The sequence below is a fragment of the Copadichromis virginalis genome, linkage group LG15 (genome assembly GCF_057382275.1).
Source record: "Copadichromis virginalis isolate Kocher_CV1m ecotype Utaka linkage group LG15, C_Virginalis_male_GT1.1, whole genome shotgun sequence".
Classification (NCBI taxonomy): Eukaryota; Metazoa; Chordata; class Actinopteri; order Cichliformes; family Cichlidae; genus Copadichromis; species Copadichromis virginalis.
This window is the reverse complement of record NC_140632.1, coordinates 10,954,800-10,970,896: the sequence shown is the minus strand read 5'-3', so window position 1 is coordinate 10,970,896 and position 16,097 is coordinate 10,954,800. Positions and strand designations below refer to the sequence as shown.

The 16,097-nt window shown below is 42.4% G+C and overlaps 1 protein-coding gene across 4 annotated transcripts in view; it reads left to right on the top strand.

The window, feature by feature from the left end:
- wasf1 (WASP family member 1) overlaps positions 1-16,097 on the top strand; it is a 63,397-nt gene that overhangs the window by 27,018 nt on the left and 20,282 nt on the right. For all 4 annotated transcript variants that reach the window (XM_085431877.1, XM_085431880.1, XM_085431879.1 and 1 more), the window contains 3 exons: positions 3,526-3,680; positions 5,128-5,262; positions 14,595-14,748. In XM_085431877.1, coding sequence (XP_085288003.1) covers positions 3,548-3,680; positions 5,128-5,262; positions 14,595-14,748 — 422 coding nt within the window. In that variant the 5' untranslated portion in view covers positions 3,526-3,547. The remainder of the gene's footprint in view (positions 1-3,525; positions 3,681-5,127; positions 5,263-14,594; positions 14,749-16,097) is intronic.

Below are 16,097 nucleotides of genomic sequence, written 5' to 3'. Positions count from 1 at the left end.
GTCATTGATTGGCTTCTCCAAAACCTGGACCTTAGCATTACTTAACCAGTGTGGGATCATCTTGAAAGAGAACGAAACAAAAAGCAGCCAAAAATCCAAAGAAGCGCTTTGAATGTCCTTCAAGAAACCTGGAGAGCTATTCCTTTTTTTTTTTTTTTTTTTTTTTTTTTTTTTTTTTGGCCTGTCCCGTTTGGCTCTTTTGCCATCAGAATTGTTGTCTAAAGGCAAAGAAAGATGCCCAACGGATTTACTTTACCAAACTGACCATCCCAGCCTTGCCGTAATGGTCCATTTGATTCACCTTTTATTGTTTATTTTATTTTCACTTACTGAATACGGGACAGACTTGACTGGGGGAAAGAAGGGGAGAAAGAAAGAGGGAAAGAGAAACAGCTGAGAAGAGGGACGGGGGAGAAGGGCAAAAGACAAAAACCAACAGAACGGGCAGAGAAAAAAAAATGCATATATCAATCACCTGGATCACCTGCTGAGAAAGAAAAAAGAAAGCAAGCAGAAGAGAACAAGAGTAATAGAATAAACAACATCACAATGATATATGGGAATATGACAGTAAATACTAAATGTTAAACATTATTGTGCAGCACATAAGATCAACAGAACACAGTGTGCTTTGAGGTAGGAGCCAAAAAGGGTGTAGTTTGTGGGTGTGATCACCCGTGTGTACACCTGTGAGCATGGACGCGCTTGTTTTTTGTTTTTTTAAAAGGTTCCTTCATGTAATGATCTGCTAGAGGGTGTGGGGGGGCCACAGCCCCGTCCTCCAGGGCGTGAAGCAGGTGTGGAGGAGATCAAAACTCCAGACATCCAGAGGCCCCCAGAACACAAGAGACCAAGGAAGACCAACAGAGGGGCAGCTGCGCCACTGTCCCGGAAAGAGCTGAGGAGAGTCCCAGATGAGGGCTCACTCAGCAGCCGCGGAGCAGAAGCCAGGGGGAGTTGCAGTGACGCGCCCGTGAGCTCCGCCGGCAGCCAGCTGCGCCTGAGTGACCGAGCCCCAGGCCGAGAGGCCGGGGGCACCCCACCTCCGAAGTGGCCCGAGCGAGCCCCGGGCTCCAGGCCCCGATAAGCGGCCGCCAAGGAGTGAGCCGGTGTGTACCTGGACACCCATCCCCGGACACAAAGAACCACCAACGCACCGATGTCTGAGGGGGTCCGCCACTGGCAGGGGAAGTGGTGGTAGGGGGAGATAGGCCTCCAAACCTTGGAGGGCCTGAGATGTCCCCAGAGAGGTGGCGTCTGACACCCAACCTGACATATAGACACAGACATACAGGCACACACAGATACAAACATCCATTCCCACCCTCATGCTCTCATATGCACTCACTCCACACTCAACCAACGTGGAGACAGACATAAAGAGACGTTGTACACACGATCACACTCCCCAAGCGTACTCTACAAACCGGGTCTAGGTGCCCCCGCCCCTGGAGGGGGGAACTGCACCCAGACCCAGGTGGTGTTTCCCTTTTCCCTGCGGTGGGGGGAGGCAGACCGCCCCGACTCCGCAGCAGCAGGAAGGCTCCACACTCCAGACCGCAGTCGGACGGCCAACTCCTCCTCCTAGTCCTAGCCCCCCTGCTCCAGCAGGTCGCAGAGAACGGGGGTGAGAGAAGACTCCAAACCTCCCTCCACCCGCTCATTGTAGTGTTGCTGCATGTGTGTTCTAAGGTGCATTTAAAACCCAGGAGGGCTTGGAGCTACCTGCCAGAGAGCAGCAGGTAAGCGCATGGTCCCTCCTGCTAGCCCTCAATGTCTACGTGTATTTAAAATTGAGAGGTGGGCAACGATGCCAGGGGTGGGGTGTACACCCTGATGGTACTTTGGACTCCGTGTATCGTGCCCACCCCCAAGATCCTATATGTATGTGTAATGAGAGTGTGAGTAATGTGAATGTCTAAGTTGTGGGATAAAATTGAGGCAGAGGCAGCCAGAAGGGGACAGGGGGGTAGCCTCCTCTGCACCCTGGTGACATACCCCTACTCCAAGGCCCTGCATGTGTGGGTGGTTGTGGTGGAGCGGGAAGAGGGAGGCAGCTGGAGATGGGGAGGGAAGGAAGGGAGGGGCAGGTGACCCCTCCCTGGGGCCAGCTCCCCCGCTGACCCCAGTAGGCACCCCCATACTCCGCGACCCGCCAGGGAAAGGGGGCCCAGGCCCATCCAGACCGGGCCCAGTGCAGCAGCGCCGCCCGGCCCCACAGAGCCCGGGACAGTCCACCCAACCCCACCACAGAGAAAACTGCACCCACCCCACCATCCACTCATCTTCCAGACTACATAAGACAATAAACACCCAGGCTGAGATCTTCCTCCACCTCTCCTGTATCTCCCCCTCCTGCAGAGGCAGCTCCTGAGGAGAGGAAAGCTCCTGCAAGATGTGACAATCTCCCCCACCAGTTGAAGAGCCCCCCAGGTGGCTCGACGCAGAGCTATTCTTGAAAATGACAACAAAGCTTGCCTAAGAGAGTTCAGGCTGTGCTGAAGACTAAAGGCGGTCATAAAAAATATTCAATCTTGTTAGAATTCTTCAAATTCTGTTTTTGCCGCATGCAGTGTACAGTATTTCCCAGTGTTTTTGAGAAAATCGTTGCTCCAAATTTTTCTAATTTTCCTAGCAAAAATATAAAGAAACGTAGGGTGTATCAAGACTTTTACCCAGCAGTGTTTCTATTAAATATAAAGAATAAAAAACAAAGTCAAACACCTGTCTGTGTTTGTAAAGATATAAACTTCAGTGAATGACAGCACTCATGCGCTTTAATAGTGAATGTATTAATAGGGAAATGAAATGACCTGGTTTGGGTGCAGCAGGAGGGGAGGGGCTGTTTGTAGGAGAAAACCTGGTCACCGGCAGGTTATGAGTCAAAAACAAACCAAGATAAACGGAGTGAACTTTAAGCATACTCCACGTGTTACACTTTATACCTTTGTACTACTTAACACCTCTCGTATAGTTTTGGGGGTGAAAGGGTGTTTTAGGTGACACAACAGTGAGTAGTCGTGGGTGTGTATCATCGCTGTGTTCTGTGGTTTTACCCAGCTGTCCTTCTTTTTTGTGTTAGTTTGACAGGAGGAGATGTGAGCCTTAGCAGCTCTCAGTGCAGCCTTAATGCCATTAGCATGGTTGAGTGGGCAGACAAAGTGCTGAGGTGTGTTATGCAGGCTATGCATGATGAAAAGAACAAGACAGCGGGACGTCAGTGAAACAGATGAGGCAACATGGCTATTGGCAATGTCAAAACATTACTTGTGTCCTATTTTTCTGCATTTTCTATAACTTGAGACCCTTTTCCACAGTTATTTCCATTTCTATACGTGTCCTTTTTCATATTCACCCTGCAGCCCATCTCTCTCGTTCTCTCAGTCGGGGTGTGAGTGAAGACTGCGTTTTCTGTACCTCTTATATTTGAAGGTGTAATAAATAGCAAAAGTAGATTTATGACAAGAATTGATTCACTGAAGTTTTGTATTCTTTCTTTTTTCTGCCCCCCCCTTCCTCTATCAGGTAGCGGTTTCTCAGCAGAAGGATGCCGCTGGTGAAGCGCACCATCGAGCCCAGGCACCTGTGCCACACGGTGCTGCCAAGAAACATCAAGAACGAGCTGGAATGTGTGACTAACATCTCCTTGGCCAACGTCATCCGCCAGCTCAGCAGCCTCAGTCAGTAACCTGAGGACACTCGTGTACAGACACATGTGTTCTTTCATAATTTAAACAGACACGGCACACTATACATACACAGACTTGCTTCCTTTAAGTATAATAACTTTTATGAAATTTGTTTATATTGGCAGTGAGGTTGTTCCATAGTTAAAGACTGAGATATTTGCACTGTACACAATTCTAGTTTAAGTAGTATGTGCTCTAAAAATCTACCAACATGCCTGAGTGTAAATCATCTCATTCATAGTATATTTTGGTCGCCATAGTTTGTGATGAATTCATTCGTGCTGGGAAATTTGAGAAAACATTTTGCATATTGCAGCATATGTTTATGACTCACAGGCCATGGCATGAATCCACTTCATTTTATAGAAGCTAAAAAATTAATTCAGTGCATGAAATAAATGGTGGGTGATAATGTAAAATCACTGCCTACATTTAGTAGGGCAGAAACTGGGATGTACGCTGATGTATAAGTGAACCTGGCTGAAATGTATTAGCATAAAGAAAATGTTGGCAGAAAGTAATAGTTTTATCATTCTGGCTTAATCTACACCATTTTTTCTTTCTTTCTTTCTTTTTTTTTAAATTAAATTTTGTTATCACACATCAATGCTTACGTCTCTTTCAAAGCAGTCAGGCAGCACCTTTATGTCCCTAATGGCTTTCCACCTCACCAGTGAGCCAGTGTTTCCCCTACTATCATTAACTGCACAGCTCAGGCAAAGGAAAGACGTCTGTCTGTCTGTCTGTCAGAAAAACTATGCAAAAGCTATGGTGCCAAATTCCATGAAAACTGGTAAAGCAGTTGAACAGAGACAAAGAGGGAATCCACTGAATTTTGGAGAAGATTTGCACATTTTTCTTTAAAATTGCAAAACAATCCATTGCCTTCAGTGGAAAATAGAGAATGGGGAAGAAAGATGATTTAAGTGAAAGGTGGTGTTGCTTTTGGTGCCAGATGGGCTGGTGCGAGCGTTTCAGAAACTGCAATTTTCCCACACAAACATCTCTAGGGTTTACGGAGAATGGTCCAAAAAAGAGAAATTAGCCAATGAGCGTCTGTTATCTGACTGTCAGAGGACAGTGACTGTTTTAAGCCAAAGGGAAAGAAACAGTACCTCAAATACCCACTCATTATAGCCACGGTATGCAGAAGACACACTCCAAGAAACTGAGTGTCATTTAAACACCACAGCCTATCTGAGTATTGTTGCTGATATTCTAATGGTTGTTTCCAGCAGCCGTGTCACAAAGTTGAAATCATCTCATCTGGTTTCTTAAGTGCAACAGGAAGTTCGCTTTACATAAAAATTACCTCCACAGCCACCAGTTGAATACCTTTCGGCTCTTAATATCTTTAAAATAAATATATTTAATCAAGCTACTCAGTCCATTTCAGTACTTATTTTCATCTCTGTTTTTCAATTCTGTGTGTGCCTAGGTAAATATGCAGAGGACCTGTTTGGAGAGCTCTTCAATGAAGCACACTCCTTTTCTTTCCGGGTCAACTCCCTGCAGGAGCGCGTGGACCGCCTCTCCATCAGTGTCACACAGCTGGACCCCAAAGAAGAGGAACGTGAGTGTTGTATCCACACGAGCCGTTTCACACACCACATCCCATTCTTTTTGAATTTCTGATTTTGTCTCTCTTACTTTGATTTGTGTGTCTGTAAGACAGCTCTGTGTATGTGTAAATGTGCCTGTTGGATGATTAAACTGAATCTCCTCCACTAATATTAAACACAAATTTTCCAACCCTCCCGGTGGTGAAAACCCAGGCCAGTAATAAAAAAAAAGTTTCTTTACCCAATAAAGTTTTTATGTGAGGAGAAATCCAGTGGTTAGACTGTAGCTTCTGTTAGCAGTAACAAAAATGGAATGTGATCATCTGTGGGACTGTCAGGTAATCTAGGTTATCCTGAGAAAGGGTAGGCAGGATGACACAATAGGGTATCTAGTGGGGAATGCATTGCAAACTAAAAGGGGAGAGAATCATAGCAGTATAATACCATGCTCCAAGGCGCCATATCGATTTCCTGTGGGCCAGCGGTGTGTTTACGGCTTTGCACAATGCTACTGTAACTGCTGCCTTGTCACTGACAGAGACGGTAAAATGCTCACTCAGTTGTACTCACTTATAACTTTTCTGTGAATGCAACCAGAGACTTTTTTTTTTTTTTTGTTAAACAAGGCAATGAATTGTTTCGTTTTTTGTGCAGAATTATAGGTTTTTATTTTAAACACAGATAGACGGTAGACTGCACATTCCAATCTTCACTTTGGTCTCTTTCTTTTCCCACTCGTGCAATGATACCTTGACATTAACCAAATCACTTTAAACTCTTCTTCTTTTTTTTAATCAACACCATTTTCACCTTTTCCCTTCATCATCTCCTCACAGCTGTTCCCCATCCTGTCTGCACCCTTTATCCTGAGCATGTCCGCATATAATATCTGTGCTGAATGGATAATTGCAAGTGATCTAATTGTAGAAGCCTGTTGTTCAGGTCTTTGCTGGGAAGTGAGATGTTTTTGTGTGCAGAGGTTGGAGGGGAAACACGTGTGGGCTAACACGCACTCCTCAAAAGGTTCACTGTCTTAGCCTGCAGAGTATGAACTATAAATATTTATTATTTTAGAGACACATCTATGGATTTACTTTGGGAAATACCCAAGCAAAAACTAAGTCAATCTTTGTATCATTTAAGTAAAAGATTACTAGCTCCTGTTCATGTGATGTTACTGTGATTGAGTTGATAAATATGTGATTATGATTTTGTCTTTATTCGCTGTGTGCATGTGGTCCATGGTCTTATCTCCCCTCACATACAAGCCTGACTTATCCCCTTTTAGCTCAAAGTATTGGCTTGAGAGACAATGGATAAGAATCAGCTCAGTTGCAGTTTAAGTGTGTGGTGGTGGTGGTGGTGGGGGAGAGCTGGAGGGGTGGAGAGTAAGAAAAATGGAAGGATAGAGGGATGGGTGCATAATACAGGACACTGCAGCAAAAACCAGTGGTGTGTAAAAGGACTGTACCGCAGAATTTTCTGGGCCAGGTTGAAATGGCCTCCTCTGCAGGTTACAGAGATTTCCCACTCAGTTCAGCTCCTCGGTATTCATTTGTTACCAAGAGAAAGTTGTCTTTGAATCAAAAAGCCCACACTTACTGTTCTCTCGTAATATGTTAATAACTGATTAGTGAAATCAAGTTATAAACGGCAAACTAAGCGAGTATGCTATGACTGCACAGGAGATGAACAGAAAGATGATCAGTTGTGCGAAGATTTTAGGGTTTTTGTAAACACGACCCTGCATTTACCACCTCCCTTTCCTCTTTCTTTACCCATTCATGGTCAAACACACACCACAGTTCAACTGTATGCTTTTAGAGTAAGCACATAGCTTGCTTTCTAATATGGCAAGTGTGTGTTTCCGCCTTGTGGTTGCCATGAGAAGGAGGTGTGAAGGAGAGGAGAATGAGTGCACAAAGGGATTGGACCATAAATCAGGACAGTGAAGGAATAAAGATAGGGTGGAGGATGGGGCACAGGCAAGGTAGAGGAGTGCACTTATATTTTACAGATGCTGTCCACAAAACCACAACAAGTTTCTGTGAGACAATTTAAAACCTTTTATGAGCTATTAGCAATTGGTGCTACTGAATTTAGTGCACACATACTGTAATTTGTGATTAAGTTATCATCATGTTCAGTGCTAATACTTTTAATTTGCCAGGCATAATCAGTGTTGCAGTAATTATTACAGGATTTGTAAATATGTGAAATATTGAGTTTTTCATATTAAAGTTTTCAGATCTTGAATTGTTTGTGATGGTTCTCAGGCACCTGGGTCAGGGTAGTCTATAGTGATGGTAGTCTAAATAATGAACCATCAAAGAGTCTAAGTTCTTAGACTCTTGATTTGAGGTTTAAACAATAAAAAAAGTGTATGTTTAAAAAAATAAAAATAAAAAATGTAAATCTCACATTAGCTTTACCAGAGGGGTCATGGTTAGCAATGATGCAGGGAAACACCATAAAAGTGTACTGTGGTAGGCATAACATATCATAATAAGCACTTCTGCCAACTCTGCCAATATACATAATCTGCACCTGACAGAAAGAGAATGACTGCTTTATGAAATAAATGGTGGGTGATAATGACTGCTCCCTGTTACCTTAATGGTGTTATAGCTGTACTTAAAATAAGATGAGATATTTGGAATTTGTTAGATTAGCACCTTTCACTGAATCATAATTGGTATTTTTACACCCAAGGGCTAAATTTAAACCTTTTGCGCACCGAGGATGGCAAGTGTTGGTTTAATAATACCTGTGACGAGCAGACACATCCTATTGTTTCTGTGTATATGTACATACGGAGCTTGTATGGGTCTAAATGAGCTTTGCCGCTTAAAGACATACAGTATAAATCGTAAGGAAAAGGGGTGAAGGAAAGTAGGGGACTTGAAAGAAGTTCAGCTGAAGGTCGCAGAGAAATGTGGGATGAAGGAATGGCCATAGTGATGTATGCAGTGCCACTGCTGGTGCAGTGGTTAAGGTCAAAGAGTTTTATATCACATGAATTTATATACAGTATGTTAAGTCTCACACACACGCGCGCACACACACACACCCATAGCTTGCCCACATCCTGCAGGCTTTTCAAAGGGTACTCTGCCCTTTAGACCTCAGTTGCCACTCCCCTTTTCGTCTCTGTCTGCATTGCCCCCTGCACCCCTCTGTCTTTGTTGTCCTCCTCACTCTCATCTCTCTGATTGATCTCTGCTCTTCCTCCATCTTGCGTGGATGCTATTTGTGTGCTGTCAGGCTCTCTTCCCCCTATCACTGTAGCCAGCCAAACTAATGACCTGTATCCCCTATTTAATGGCCCCGTTATATCATTGCACTGGCTGCGGGCCATTATGGAAGGCCACAAAGCCACCCCAACTCCCTGTGCACTTTTCTTTATGTGGTGTCTTATTCCATTTCTCGCTTCCCCTATTAGTACTTCTCATCTGTTTACTTGTACCTATTTTATACATGGTTTATATTTCCTCTATCACCAGTTTTCTTTTCTAACATGATTTTTTTTGATCGTTTTGTATTTGCTTTTCTCTCTTTTACTTCAGTTTTTTTCAGTTGCTTGATAACCTTCCCTGACTCCTCTCACTTTTCTTGTTCTTGCCTTTGATCTTTCCTCATATTTTTATCGTTTTATCTTTTACAAAGTACTACATGTGTACAGAGTATATAAAGGTAGAGCATTTAAAAAAAAAAGGCTAAATTGTTTTCTCCCAAGCTCCGATTTGTTGTTGTTGTTTTTTTGTCTCCATTTCCCATTGTGACTGGAAAGACCGAGATAGTAAGAGGAAGCATCTGTTTAAATGTGTTTAGTGTATCAAGTGGTCAGATCTATAGTATACACATCCCTGAGAATCGCAGGGAAAATAATGTTCAGATTGAGGTTTTTTTTTTTTCTCATTTATGTCCTCTTCTTTTGTTATGTATACATATTTATGTATCCCCCATGGTGGCACTTCTTGGCTCACAACAAGAAGGTTCTGGGTCTAATCCACCCTAGCTAGGACCTTTCGGTGTGGAGTTTGCATGTTCTCTTGGTGCTTGTGTGGTGCTCTCTATGTCTACTCTAGGTCAAATAGTTGAACAGCACTTTGTTTGAAAGCGCTTTATAAATAAAGTTATTATTATTATTATTACTCTAGGTTCGTCCCAAAGTTGAAAGATGTGCTTGCTTGGTGAATTGGTGAACCTAAATGTGAATGTGCTGTTGTTTGTCTCTCTTTGTTAACCCTGCGATGGGGTGTATCCCGCCTCTCATCCACGACAGTTAAGATGGTCTCATTGTGACCCTGAATTGGATAAGCGGATGGATGAATGGTTCTGTGAAGGAATGGATGATTTGAATAAAAGCCCTGGTAAAAGTTTACAGGAAAGCAAAAGTGCAGCCCTCAGCAGCTGAAAAGTGAGGGCTGATACACCGGGGGGAAAAAACAAAATAGAAAACAAGTAATAATGCAATAAAAATGGACATAATTACATGTATAATTTAATTATTAATTTTAATATAACATTATAGACATTTTTCTATAATTCTGTCAGTGTTTATGTTTTGTGTTGTTTTTGTGTTGAAAGTACTGTATTATGAAATGTTTTTATTTGCCAGGCATTCAATTTCTTACACTAGATGGTTTTTCTGGTCTGCCTCACCATTTATGTAGAAACCAGTGGGACATGGTCATGTGACAAAGTTTTTCTTCAGGCAGACTCAGACAATTATGCAGATGCTAAAAGAGCATTTGCACACCCAAAAGCATTATGAGTGATGACTAGCAAGCAGCCGTGATGAAAGCCTACTGAAGTCAACCCCAAACTGATAAGGTGACTTCAACAGTTTATACTTTCTTCTTAGTACACACTAGTTGACAGTGCAGTTGTGAATACTAACACGATGTCCCAGTACGAATTTCAGATGGTTGGCATGCACTTCGTGTGTCTTTTATTTGTTCTTCTTCTGCAACAGTCTGTCTCACTGCAGTACAAGACTCACTCTGTTTACTCTAAAACTGTGCATAACACTTGTAATTTATGAGGGTTTTCTATGCACATGGAAGAACTTCTAGATAAATTTGACTAAAGGACAAAATGAAAGACAGAGGACAAACAATAAACAAGCTTAGGCGGAGAGACGGAGCAAAAACCGAATCAGGGAAAGGAAAGAGTGTGAAGAACTGCGCAGAAGGGGAAATATAGGGCAACATTTGCATTGAAGTACAACAGCAGCGGGAGACGTGCCTGCATACTAAAAGACACTTTGGCCTGTGACTTTTCTTATCTAGTATTGCTGCGCATAGGACTGCATGTCTATGAGATAGGGGGATGAAATGAAGAAAGAGGGAAAACATAATTTTCGTGAAACTAGGAGGGGAGCTGAAGGGAGGGGTATGTGAACGACAAGAACTTCCTCACCTCTCTTTAGTTGAAGTGTTTTAGACAGATGCTATCTGTTTAAGAGAAGGATATGAGGGATAGAGATAAACTTTCCAGCACTGGCTTGCTGATAAGAAGCTTCACATCCTGAGATCAGAGTCTGCTGCACCTGGTGTTGCTTGACCTAACACACACATACACGTATACACACACTCTACTTATGCCTCTGCAAGGACCCCATATCCCAATTCCTACACGGACCCTAAAACCAAATCTTAACCCTCAAACAGTTCTTTCAAGGTTTGAGAGCATTTTGGCCACTCATCAATTGAGAGAGACACACACACACACACACACAGACACACACACACACACACACACACACACACACACACACACACACACACACACTCTCTCGCTATATCTCTCACTAATTTACTTTCATTCTCCTATACATACACTCACATTTTTCACATTAACTAAATGTCTTCGTTAAATGGGTCTAATTGGTAGTTCAGCTGAATAAATGACATTTTGTAATTAGGATGTAAATGCTCATGTTAAGAGATCCATCTGAGCACGCGTGTTTGTGTGCCTTGTGTTTCTCTGCCCGCATTGATTAGTGTAGTAATCTGCACTGAAGCTCTAGTATTGCTTTGTGGAGGTTTATAGCACCTCACGCTGCATCAAATGAGTCCTGGCACAGACTTGTGCGCTGCCTCTCACTTATTTGTCGCTTTTGCACCTACTTGTCACACCATCTGACAGCCTCATGCACTTCCCTTAATTCACAGGGGCAGCAGGGCACAGTGCTCTTGCTCAGCATACAACAATACCAAATTGGCACTCACCCTTTGACCACTGCTTGTACCTGGCCCTCACAGGCTGTTATGTGGCTATAAGAGTCCTTTCTGTGGGGTTTTTCTGTACATTTGCAAGCGGGGAGTGGGAGTACTGGCATCAGCTCATGGTGCACTTTCCTGACTTTCAGCCTAACCTTCCTGTGGAACAGGGGTAGTACAAAAAAGAAATGCCCTACAGGGATCACTAAAGTATAAAATAATAAAATATCACTTTAATGTTCATAACCCTTCCCACGTCTGTATCCCTTACCTTCTCCCTTTTCAGCTAGAGGAAAATGCACTTTAATTTCTTAGATCTCAACATTACTCCTACAATTATCCCTAGCTCTTCTCTGATCACTGTGGGCAGTCAAATTGTCATGCCACTGTAGCTCTGACTTTGATTTTTTTTTTTGCCCTTATCATCCCTGGTGTGTCTGATCTTGGAGCGACTGAAGTATATTATTACACCCCCGGCACAAGCGCAAGTTAAAATCTTAAAGGATTAATCTCTCTTTCAGCATGGGTTCTTATTTTTCGAGCTCTGGAGATATGCGGAGGCTGATGACTGCAGCATCGCTACAAACAAGTTAATACTAGCAGGCAGGCAACAATATTATATACATGAAAAAGCCCCACAAGTTAGACATACTCATATTTCTTTTTTTGAAGTTAACCGTTACGTCTGTAAATCATAAACATCCATTACATACTGACTTCCTGCTCTGACTCATGCTACTGCAGTTGTGTTCAGTGTTGTGTTCATTAAATTGCTTTTTTCAGCTGATCATCAAGTCTAACGTTGCTACATTGTTCCTAGATTTCAGTAGCAAGTACATGCCCATGTTTGGTCTGTGATTTTTAGTCTGTTCTTAGGTGGTTGCTAGGCAAGTTGATGGCATCATGCTATACCATGCATAATTCAAGTTTTATGGATAGAAATGCGATGTTATTGTTGTTATTTATTCCCACTTTCATGCCAGGAAAAAATGAGGAAATACAAAATACAACCTCAGCTCTTCATTGTCACCACAAAATTGATGTAAGAACACCCAAACTTTGAATTCAGAGACTAATCTCATCAGCCAATGCCTGGCTAACACGATGTTCTACTGATACATAGGTATTTAAATCAGCGGAATCATCGTATTTGGTGTAGTACTTTATCATAAAGATGAGAAACTATTGTCAAAACTATGAACAAGGTTGTAATAAACCAAAATCATTATTTAAAAGTTTAATCAGGTTGCATAGACAAACACTAAATACATATAGAGTGCACTTTTAAATGCAAGCCAACAGGTCAGTGGGAATGTGTAAGGTACATGAGTTAATTTATATGGATAAACTTTAAAGCTACTTGTATTAGACATATAAGACAAAAATGACAGTTAAGTTGATCATGAGCTCTGGGATCCCCCCACCCAGGTGCTCCAAATGCTATGTGTATATGCATGCAGGTACACAGCACATTTTAAAATGCATGTAGTTTTTCCATAAATCTTGTAGCAGGAAGCCACAGAAGACAGATCAACCCCCTCAGTGTCACCTTGTAGCCTTTTCTGTTTAACTTGGGACAAAATGCTGTGTGCAGTATGTTTTATTTTCCCTCCTGTGTGTGTGTATCCAGTATAAATGGCTGTTAAAGCTTTTCCCTTGTGCTGTCTTTGAAGCTTAATCCACCCTCTGGCTCTGCTCAGGTTACTGTGCTTCTCTGGGTCCCGGGCTTCTGTGGGATATTTTCTGTTTTTCTTATTAAAATCCTACTTGATGTGTTTATGTATCTTCTCTCTCCGTCTCTTTCTCTTTAATACGGCTCCCTCCTTCTCTTTCGCTGCACATTCCCATGTTAGTTTTAGGTCTTTTCTCTCTTCAAATTTCCTCTCTTTTCACCATTTGTTTGCCAGTATTTCTTACGAATGGTTCTTTCATGTCAGCTGCTGCACTTTGTTTTACTGTTGGTACATCTTTTCTCCGTCTCTGTCTGTCCCCTGTTGCCATTATACCGGCTCTGGTGTGTCCAAGTCGTTTTATTATCTCCCTCTTGCATTCTATGGCCTCCTATCTCCCTTGCAGAGTGTTACTCACGAAAGCTCAGCTCCCTCATGGTGTTTGTTCATAATGATACTTCAGTGCCTCAGGTGGCTGGTATGTCACAACACTGACAGTCTGTGGAAGTCATTATCCAGCTGCATTGCTGCAATGTAGAGGACTGAATTGTGTTAGTAGACCCTTACTGGGCTTTATCTCATTTTGCTGAGGCAATGGTTAAATGACTATAAGTGATTTCCTTGCAGTGTTTTTTAGATTGTACGTTCGTTCTGTCATGTTTGTTGGTCTGCCGTGCCATGACTTTTTTTTTTTTCTTTTCCTGAGCTTCTTCTGGGCACCATTAAAGTACATCCATTTGTCACTTCCTCATGTATAATTCAGATCTAGTTGCAACGTTCTAGATCTCTTTCCAAGACTTTCTGTTTACCAGATTGAGGGTTAGCATTGGTCTGTGTGTGTGTGTGTGTGTGTGTGTGTGTGTGTGTGTGTGTGTGTGTGTGTTTTTCTTCTGTTATTATTTTTTTTATTGCCCTCTGAAAATGTCAGTTATTCCCGGATGAAAGAAGGGCAATCATTTCTACGGTTTCTGAGAGACGACCTTAGCTTCGCCTAGCCTAGCTTATCTTGTTCATCATGTTGTTGTTTACTTTAAGGGACTTGAAGACGACCAGTTAGGACAGCAATGTAGCGTTAGCCTGAGGGAGGACGCTTAGTGGTTTATAATAGGTTTAGTCTGCTGTAATGTTGATTGTGACTGTTTGATTGATGATGTCAGATTGATGATGATAATGAGGAGACGGAACCAGATGCTAATTATTGTGTTCATCAATGACATGAGAGAGACAAAGAGCCTGTTGGTTGGGATGTGTGTGTGTGTGTGTGTGTGTGTGTTTTCTGAACATTGTTAGGCAGGTACAGTCAAACAGCAGTAAGCGTTGGTCTTAAAATGCTGTCTCTCCTTCTACCTTCATAGAGGTAGCAAACATACATGTGGCAGATGCTTCACAAAGAACCTGCTTTCTTCCCCTCTCTTCTCTTTTCTCCATCTGTCCCTCCTTTCCCAGTGTCTCTTCAGGACATCACCATGAGGAAGGCCTTCAGGAGTTCTACTGTTCAGGACCAGCAGCTGTTTGATCGCACGTCTCTGCCTGTCCCACTGCAGGAGACGTACCACACCTGCGAGCAGCCCCCACCGCTCAACATCCTCACACCCTACAGGTCTGAATCCAGCCAGTTTCACTGACTCTGGGATCCTTTTTGCAAACCATTGTAACTGGTTCTATTGTATTGGGGTTTTTACTTCTCAACCATGAAAGACTGATGGGGTAATGGGATGTTGTCATCATCCCACCAAGTGGGCAAGCGGGTAGTGCATGGCTATTCAACTACGAAGTTAGTTTGGCCAGATTTTCAAACCGAGGAATTTATCTGGGCCAGGTATTTTTTTTTTTTTTTTTTTTTTTTTTTTTTGAAGCCAGTAAGCAGCAGATCATGATCAATTTCAAACCCACACAACTGTACTGGAAAAACAAGTAATTTTTTTTTATTCCTTTTCCCCTGTAAATCTGGTGACCTCTCACAAATGCACACCAAAAGGTCCATTTAAAAAAAAAAGGGAGCTATAACTAAACTATTTTTGCACATTTGAAATAATAATAATAATAACAAAAAACATTTTGATAATTCCCTTTCAAATTAAAATAAATATTTCGCTGACCACTCACTTTTCCTGCCATGGATGGAGCCCCATCCATCACAAGTATACAGACACGCTTCATATCCAGACCATTTTCCTCAAAAAGAGCTTAAACATTATTTCGCCAGCTGTGTGTCCCTCTAACGGTAGTAAGCCGAGCAATTTCCCATCCAAAAAACGGACATATACGCACAACTGTGCATTATCAGTTTTCTTCAGGTCATTTAACAGCATTTCAAACTCGTCTGACGCCAGAACTTCAACTCTACGAATATTTGAACTGTCCTACAGGGGTACGTTTTTAATAGCAGATGTCACACTTACTTTAATTTTTTCATCACTTTTCACCGCATCCACCACGGCCAGCATGCAGTATTTCACTGTTTCAGAATCTGTGAAAGGCCTTTTCTTCTTCGCCAAGAAGCAAACACGAAGGAAAGATGCTGCAGCTCTCTCTTGGGCTGTACAGGACCCTCACCATGGTAGTACAACTCCGGTTGTAAGATTATTAAACTCGGTAAAATGAATAAGTATTTGTCAGTCCAGGCAGGGTTAAACCGACAGTTTTCATTGTCAATTTTGCGCTTTTGGAGTGAGAAAGACATGCTGTTGTCGCATCATATATTACGATGATTGTTTAATATGTTTACATCACGGTGCATTGTGGGTTAAATATTGCTAGGCTACTAGGAGTGTTGCATTCACAGTCTACACTACGCTGTGGGAATTTTAAATTTTTAAATTTTTTTAAAATTAATTAATGAATTAATTTTTTGCGTTTTCTCTGTGTTTCTGCCAGGACCACAGGCAGGGCCACTCGCAGGTTGCTTCTGGGCCGCATTTGGCCCGCGGGCCGCCATTTGAATAGGCT